The 9,505-nt window shown below is 34.9% G+C and overlaps 1 protein-coding gene across 1 annotated transcript; it reads right to left on the bottom strand.

Annotated features, from left to right (window-relative positions):
• Positions 1-1,192: 1,192 nt before the first annotated feature.
• On the bottom strand, positions 1,193-3,923 carry LOC140887245 (transmembrane 9 superfamily member 11-like). Its single transcript, XM_073294365.1, has 2 exons — positions 3,782-3,923; positions 1,193-3,624 (listed from the first exon to the last, which is right to left on the bottom strand). The coding sequence occupies exon 2, from the start codon at positions 3,522-3,524 to the stop codon at positions 1,551-1,553; it is 1,974 nt and encodes a 657-aa protein (XP_073150466.1). The 5' UTR covers positions 3,525-3,624; positions 3,782-3,923; the 3' UTR covers positions 1,193-1,550.
• Between the last annotated feature and the right edge of the window lie 5,582 nt (positions 3,924-9,505).

Genomic DNA, 9,505 nt, shown 5'->3' with positions numbered 1-9,505 from the left:
GGACTTTGGAGAACCTTGTATCTAAGGTTGCATTTGGATTTGAGTACATTTGATTCTAAGTTCCCGGCTAGATCAAATCTGTAATCAAATCATTGTGTCCAAGAACGAAATAAACCAGCCTCAAATAATCCTAAGGTCGGCGTACCTACAAAAATATCGAATTATAACAATATCGTATTGAAATTTTTTTTATATACAAATAATTTTTCGGTATATCGATTTTTTTTTGTTATCTATACGATATCAATATAGATTTTTTTCATATCAAAACTTCGGTATCAATATCAGTATCGGTACCGATATGAATTTCGATATACCTCATTTTTTAATGTCAAAAAGCTCAAAAATCCGTCGTAGTACTCAATCATTATACGGCACCGCAAAAGACGATCCAAAACTCGAAGGCTCACCCAGAAGGATAGAGTCTAGTTGGGGGAGTTCCAGATGGGAATAGGGTATTTGCATTTTTAATTTGCATTTTATGATTATAAGTCGTCTAATAAATTTTAAAAGTACAAGAAAACCTAAATATAAAATACCAAAAAAGATGTGGTTTTTTTTATTAATTCTTTGTTCTTCATTTATAATTGAGGTTAGAACTTACAAGTCACTCTCCTCTATGGATCACAATTTCAATGTCCGAAAGTAACTAAAATAATCACCCCCTTGTTTGATATCCTAAGTAGTATAATGAGCTCACACTTAGCCTTGTACTTGAGATCAAAGCACTATTTCACTCCGCCGATACTAAGGTAGTGTTTGGGAAAGCTTCTGAAAATTACTTTTCAGCTTTTTCGTTAACAAAAATTTAAAAGATTTTTGTTAACGAAAAAGCCGAGAAATACTTCCTATAGGCTATCCCAAACACTACCTAAATGAAACTCAAAATGACATGTTCAAGTTCAACCTAATATCAATCGATCCATTTAAATTTAATTTCTGAGCTAAAACCCATCTCAAAGGTTGGAAAGTTTTTCAAACGAGATCAAAAAGTTTCCGGTTTCCCGATTTATTGAAATGAAGTATCATCACTGTCATTTAAGTCTCTCTACAAGACTTCATTGGTACACGAAGGAATTCAATGCATGACAATAAATAAATACAACTAAAAAAATAATAATAAAGAGAGAAATATGATTCAAACTCAAGTTTCCTGGATAACAAATTAAGTAGCACAAGAAATAAGGAGATATAGTTCAAAATCTAGTTGCTAAACGTATATATTCGAGCTTGTATCATACATTCTCAATTCATAAACTCGAAAAATGGGGCTTGAGCAGCTCAAGCTGAAATCTCGACTCAAAATCAAGGCAACGACTTACTCTGTAGATAGATATAAGATGGAAGATACTGAAAGACACATTATACAAATCCATAAAACAAACATTGGACAAGAGGTCTCATTTTACCTTTATATGGAATAAAAATCCTGCCATCGATGCAAATTTTAATGAGCTAGCTAGCAAATACACCAAATACAAGAAAAAGGAACAAAATTTTGTAAAGCACCTGCATCTGATTCGATCAACGGTGTATAACCCAAGATGAGCTCAATCCAGCTTCACGGAAGAAAACAGGTAATGCACAAACCAGAATGATGAAAGAAGGCCAACCGTGCCAGTTGCGAGCATAATGGCTAGGACCATGAAGAGTGAATAACCCAGGTAAAGGGTAGCAGAGACAGGACCGTTCAAACTCTTAAGATCGAATATCAGGTAGTTGATAGAGTACAAGAAAATGTATATCGCGACAGAGCCGGAAGCAAAGAAAGATTTCCACCACCATTTCCAATCTTCCACACAAAGATGCATGTAAGTAAGAACAAGGGATACCTCAGCACACACTACCACCAAAAGCATAAGAACTATGAAGAGAAATCCGAAAACATAGTAAACGCGACCCATCCAGATGCTTGACATGATAAAGAAAAGCTCGATGAAAAGTGTTCCAAAAGGAAGGGTGCCAGCCCCAAGAACCAAAAGCCAAGATGGGTACTTCTGAGGAGGGATCTCGCGGGGAATTTGGTTAGTTCGAACAGGATATTCAAAATGAGGTGCCTTTGCACCATAGTAACCACCAACAAGGGTAAGTGGTACCGAGATACAGAACCACAGCAAAATAAGTACGACAAACAATGAAAATGGAATTGCCCCGGTGCTGTGACTACCCCATAACAGGAAATTCAAAGTTGTAAGAATGAGGAAGGATATACCGGGGAAGAAACAAGCAACCTTCCATGAGACTGAAATCCATCCCGTTTTATTTCCACTGAAGATTGTTGTCCACATCCGAACTGCGACATATCCAGCCGCAATTCCAAGAATCATGTAGAAAAACAGCATACCAGTTATCAGTGTGCCACGTGATGCAGGGGACATAAATCCAAGGGCAGCAAACAAGATCGTCACAACAGCCATTCCGATAATCTGAACTCCATCTCCAACCATCACGCACAAAAGGGACGGATTAGTAGGGACACGAAAAACATCACCCACAATGAGTTTCCATCCAGACAACTCCTCGTTCATCTGGGCTTGAGCTTCCTTGTCGAGCTCCTCATACCGAGTAAGATCTCGCCTAACAGTCCTCAAAAATATTACAAGAACAATTCCAGCCAAGAAAGTGACTACCATGAGCGAGTTCAGAATCGAAAACCAATGAACTTTTGCTCCCTCCATTTTCAAATATGCATCCCATCTTGATGGCCACTTGATGTCCCTCTCTACAAATGACACCTCATATGTAAAAACCAGTGGCTCATTCTCTTTAATAGGCATGGCAGGAGCGCTGCCGTCACATTTAATTGATGCCGGGTATGTGTCATACGGGTTCAACTTCTTCAGGGAATCAGCATTGTGCCTGAAACTACAAGGCTCCACTTCAAAACCAACAACCATGTACCCAGGTGCTTCGGAAACCGAGTTTCCACCAGTAGGGATCATCTCAGCTGCATCCCCAGTACCCATAACATGAGCCACATTGGGCTCCTCATATTTATGTACAAGGACTGTAAATTTCAAGTGGTTAAACAAAAAGTAGCCATCCTGCGTCTTAGCACCAACTAGGTAACCAGTCCACCTCAATGTAATTCCATCCTTCTGAACATACCGAATAGCAGGCAAGTTATCAAGAATCACATTGACCTGATACATCTCATCAATCCTCTCTTTCAGAAGTTTTGTTTCCTCAGATGACAAAGGCTTAGTGTGGCACAGGAAAATCTCTGTCTGATTCGTGTACATCTTAAACTTATATGGAGAATTCTCAATCCTATCTCCCATAAGCAGCTCACCGAGATTTTCCGCACTGTCCTTGATATCTTTTGGCTGACAAAACGGTAAACTGTAATAGCTAAAGGGCATCTCAGTCTCTATTGAAGTCAAAGAATTGACCTTCATGTTCAACTCATCACCCACTGCATATTTGTGAGGATAACTACCAGGGAGATAAAACCCATGCCCTAGGTGAACACACGCCATGAAAACAAGCAAGACCCAGATCTTGAAATTGGAAACATATTCCATCTTTTCCGTCTTATCGGCAGATCTGGATAACCCAGATCGGGAAATCAAGGAAAATGCAAATAAAACCAGTTCCCCCGCAGGATAACAGTATTATCGAGATCTGGAATGTAAATCACAAGATTTCAAGGAGTTGATTGCTATAAATCTCTTTAAAACAGTGTACACCGTAAAACAAGAAAATCAAATGAAGGCGCGATTGAAACAATTCTCAAAGAAGGTGAACATTAAAGTAAGCGTCAAAATTCAAGAGATCTTACCAAATCTTCGAGTAAATTGAGGATCAAAGGCACCCAAACTGGAAAACTAGCAGCCTCAAGAACCTGAAACTCGGAGTGGGAACGAAATAAAAATAGCAAGACGAAGGAATAAATAATATCTCCTTGTTCTCAAAAAAAAAAATAATAATAATCGAAATTCGAGCCCAACATGGTTAAAAGTCTACTCAACCAGATGCTCGAAATAATCGAATAGTTACCAAAAAAAGAAAAAAAAATATTGTTGAAAATTTTAAATTAGATTAAAATGTGGATTAATTTTTATCTTTAAGAGGAAAGGGTTTTACAGTCATCGGAGTACTGGAAATTATATCATATTTATGTATTTTTCTCATATTGAAATGTACTCGAACAATTCATACGAGTCTTTCATGCATTACACCATACAATATTGAACGATTTTTTTATTATATTTGTTTATCATGATCGTTCTTTATATCTCACGCTTATATTTTAGAAATTCAATATGTTTTAAGAATAATTTATGTTGTTTTGTGATGGAATCAATTTTCAATCATTTTTTCACGTTTTTTAAATCACGTTGTTGGGAAGATGCTAAAACGAACGGCATTTTATGGTTAAAATTTATTATTTAAAAAAAAACCATCTTTGCACACCATCTCATCTCAATAAAGTGCACATTTTTATTGTATTAATTGTTTTAATTTTGCTCAATTTTTACGAATGATTAGAATAATATTCTCTTAGTCGCACTCATTCAGATTACATTTTTATTTTTTCATTTGTTCCAAATATATAGTTTAGTTTTTATATTTATTGTTAGTATCATATTTTTTTATTTATTTATCCCTATTAAATTAATATCATTAAATAACTTTAAAAATTAGTTTATTCTATTAAAATTTTCATTAAGTAAGGATAAAATAAAATTTTGCTTTTAAAAAATTTACTTCCCCAAATATTTTTCTTAATATGTGTGAAAACACACACTTATTTATATCAATAGAACGAAAGAATATTTCATTATTTTATTCATATATATTGAATTATCAACCTTATAATATATATAATTCATTATCGTATCTCATAAACCAAATGATGTCTAAATGTTATTTTTTTCAAATGATTTTATCATAAAGTTAAATTTTTTTCATATTTAAGTGACGATGATTAAATATATGTTCACAGTAGCGTAGAAAACGTGTAGGTTAACTAAAAAAATTTGAAAATAAAATATTTTAAGATTATTAAGAGATAGCAAATGGTAATAACTAATAAGTTGATCACATAGAATACGTAGTCGTATATATTCTTTCTTGGCTTTAGACATTGTATTGAAGGATTATTTGATTTCTAATTAATGGAGTTCGGTTTAAAAAAAAAAAAAAAAAAGTTCATCACATAGCAAAAGCAACAATAGCGTGCGCCACCCTATTCACTGAGCGCCACACATGGCTAACGAGAATGTTATTTTGAAAATCCAGAAGGCGTCCGATATTTATAGCAATGGACCCTGCATTACTGAGATTCTCTTCTTGTTTAGTGATTGCTTGCATCGTGAGAAGAGAATCCGATGTGATATGATGACTCTGTAGGTTGCGTGTTTGAGCTAATTTTAACCCTCCCTTAATTGCTAGAAGCTCGGAGCATAGGAAAGACCGAGGCTTGTCAATCTTTCGACCAAAGAACAAAATTGGTTGTCCCTCATAGTTCCTCACGACGTACCCCTCCAATTGCGTAGCTATTGGAAACTTCATTATAAGCAGCGTCAACATCCATTCTAAGTTTGTTCAACGACGAAGTAGCCCACTCCATCAAAGATTCGTTATGTACCTAGTCTGTTTATTTACCTATAAAATTATCAATTCACAGTTGAAAAAAATACATTTCATCCACGCTTTATAGATATATATATATATATATATATATTTCATTATTCCATTTTTTTTTTTTTTGGATTTCATCATTCCATGAAAATTGATATGATTTTTGGTGCACAAATTTTTTCCTTCAATCAAACAAGTTCAGGAAAAAAAAATTTCCAAAAAATATATGCGGATAAATTATAGGAAACTTTTAATTTACATCTTATAGGTTTTTTTTAGTCACATCTTCTATATTGTAAAATTTAAATCTCAATATCGTGTTTTTCAACTTTTTGTTGTTTAATCAGTTTTCATGAGAGTACTAACGTCTCACTGCACACATCAGCACCACATCGATATCACATTGTTATCATGTCGAAACATGTAGTGACCCTGCATGGAATCGCCTACTAACTGGCAACTAAAAGCATGCATTAAACTTAATACAGCAAAATTCTTAATAGAGTAAAAATGTGCGGAAACATAATCTAATTTTACATATTAGCTTAGTAAAATAAGTCCAGGCTAATATTGTAGTAATACAACCATATCGAAGAACTTAAAAGTAAACATTATACAGCCAAACAAATCCTGCTGTATAAAATCCCCTGACAGGCTCCGGCTCTCTAGTCCTACCTCGAACTACCGGCTTCGTCCATCCTGCGACCTGCCCCATGAAATAGGATGTCCAAGATAACAACTAGGACGTGAGCGCTAACGCCCAATACATAAACATGAGTAAACATATGTATATAATGCATGTAACATGATGACTGGTAAAGGGTCATCTGAAAAGTCATGCTCAGTACCGGCGCCACATGAGTGCTGCCACCGAGCGGATCAACCTCTGGGTGCAACCACACTCGTCTAGTACACCAAAGTAGTCAGACATACATGTCCCCACCGTCGCGGTACTCTCAGTGATAGACTATCGAGTATAGAGCTGAGCGGCTCTATAATCAGGTATATCAAGGTATAGGCTCAACGTGTATATGTACATGACATATGAGTATAGAAAGCGGTAAATCATATATCATGCCATATAATAATACCAAATAAATGCAACATATAAACATGTATACTCGCTGGTAATCTCAGTCAATGTGTACGTACCTCTAGGCTAGTTCAAATATAGTAGATCCTAGGTTCCAAGCCTATATTCAAAAGTTCACCGTATCACTACACAAATTCTATAAGCCTTAACTAAGCTAATAAGTACTTCCAAAACTTAAATAGATTCTCAGACCATACTTTCGTCCGTAGATAACCCTTTGAAGTCACTGACTCTAGATGACTATAACAACTTCTTTGTTATTCCAGAATCTCACTATTACCGATAGGACCCACAAGTGTATAACTCACATTATATAACTGAATAAGAAAACTCGGAAATTCGTAATTCAAAATGAAATCGAATGAGCCCTATTTATAGGAAAATTTTCGGACGAGTTCGGACCCTCCGAACTGGGGTTCGGATCGTCCGATCCAACTCATCGCCTGCATGCAGAACACGTTGAGTTCGAACCATCCGATCTTTGCTTCGGGCCATCCGAAGTGCTCTAATTCCGAAACTTGTCAAAATCCATTGCTGAGTAATCCTGCCTACTTGGCACAAAGAACTTCGGGCCGTCCGATCCTTAGTTCGGACCGTCCGAACGTGCCTTAACTCCGAAGTCAACAAGCTAACCTTCGGAGCCCCCAATGGTTGAGTTTGGGCCGTCCGAAGTCCTCTTCGGATCGTCCGAACTGACTAAAATATTGAAAGTTCAATTCTTGATTCTGAAGTTCGATTAAACCCTGGAATTGGTTAATTAATAACCTTTAATCATGTTTAATATATTAGTATCTTAAAATAAAATCTGGGTTACTATAAAACAAGACTAGAATAACAACAAAAATCAAAGAAACAAGACTAAAGTAGTGTTTTGGAGAACTTCTAAATTTAGAAAACACTTATCAGTTTTTTCTTCACAAAATTTTGTGAAAGAAATGTTATTAGGATGTATTTCGAATTCTGAAGAACTTGAATGTCAACAGCAACAACAACAGTAAAACGATGAACAAAGTCGAGGCGAGAGAATCTCTTTATCCGCAAGACGAAATTGCCCGTTAACAGTGCTCAACGTTGGCGGCAATCGTCCCTAAGATACAACGACTAACGATCGTGATATAGCAACACTACAAATACCACGAAGTTCAGCGAACGAAAATAAGTTTCAACTTTTCTTTTGAGAAAGTGAGGGAGAGATTTTGCAGAAATCTGTATACGTTATCAGATATTTTTCTGATTGTCCTCTGCGTTATAACAATTATATATATATACTATGACTCCAAAAAACACGTTTTATGGCGTAAGGATGCAACCCATGACAGAAAAGCCCAAAAAGAGACGCAGCTTTTCGGACTATAGAAGGCGCGCTCGGTTGGTAATTTTTAACCGATCGAGCGCCCTACTTTGGCCACACCCACTGCCTCGGAAAAATAAGGGTGCGCCCGGTCGGTATAATTTGGCTGACCGAGCGCCCAACTTTTGACTTTTCTGAAGCACACTGTCTCGCAAGGTGAGGGCTGCGCTCGGTCGGTAAATTTTCACCGATCGAGCGCACTAAAAAAATAAATTTTATTTATTTGTTTTTTCTTTAACCAAATTTTATCCAAAAATAATAATTGATCATAAAACCTCGCCGAGCCGATCGGCCGCGCGTGTGTGTTTGTTGCATCGATTAGCGTCTTGCCCCTTTACAAAATATCTGGTTCCCTAAGGGCCCAATCCTATAATCCAGAGTTGGATTATATAAGGTGAACAATACATTGAACATGTTTCAATGTGAGACAACTTTCCCTTCAATTTATTTCACCAAATTCAAATTTTTGCATCAATTGGGACAAACTTTTTGGACAAGTATACAAGCCTTTTAGACAAGTAATTCAAGTCCATTTCATGTCATTTTATTCCAACAATTCATTCAACATTTTTTTCAACAAGAAAATGTGAGAAATGCATCTTATAAGCTCTCTCAAATACTAATTAAAACTACAGTTTAACAATTTAGAGGAACAAAATTACAATAAAACAATTAGAACAAATTTTTTGGATTTCCGTTTTTAGTACGTAATAAAAGAATGGTACTAACTACTAACAAAATTTTGTATTTGTATATCCGGGCTATGGTACCCCTCACCTATTTAGTAACAAATTGACAAACAATAGTAAATCACTTAAAATTAAATTATCTATTTCTCTCTTACTTCCATTCTTAATTCAAGTATCAAAAGTCAGGCCAGAAAAATACTTTTTAAATTAAAAAAAAATTGTTTTTTCCGTTACTAAGGTGTTTGGATGATCAAATAAGTGCTTAAAAAGCACTTTTTAAGTCAAAATTAGAGTTTTTTAAAAAAACAAAAAATTATAGCTTAAAAAATATTTTTTTAAAAAAATATCTACAAAATCCAAACGAGCTCATAGACTCTAGGGAAAAAAATTCAACTTTTGTAAATTTAATCTCACGTACATATATTGAACTCGTTTGGTTCAAAACGCAAAGAGACTAATTTTTTTTTTTAAAACAATATTTTTCTTAAAATGTGTATTGTTTAATTTGGTTATACAAGCTATTTTAGAAAGCACTTAAAAAATAATTTTTTAAAAGCTAGAATTTTTTGTTTTGAGTTAATGTTTCTGCCTTTTTGCTTCTATTTTTAAGAGCAAAATCAATTTTTAACATTTATCAATATAACGAAAACGTTTTTTTATATATAATATCTAAAAACACTTTAAAAATGGACTTATTTGAATATTTTTCGAGTTACAACTTTTGTATCTAAATTTATTCATTATTTCATTCATTTATCTTAATACACTTGTATTTTTTGTGAAACG

This window comes from Henckelia pumila, chromosome 3 (genome assembly GCF_033568475.1).
Source record: "Henckelia pumila isolate YLH828 chromosome 3, ASM3356847v2, whole genome shotgun sequence".
Taxonomy (NCBI): Eukaryota; Viridiplantae; Streptophyta; class Magnoliopsida; order Lamiales; family Gesneriaceae; genus Henckelia; species Henckelia pumila.
Note: the sequence above shows the minus strand (reverse complement) of the source record. Positions and strands in the feature narration are given on the sequence as shown.

Coding starts and splice junctions, on each gene's coding strand:
- LOC140887245 (XM_073294365.1), bottom strand. CDS start 3,524: ATGGAATATGTTTCCAATTTCAAGATCTGGGTCTTGCTTGTTTTCATG.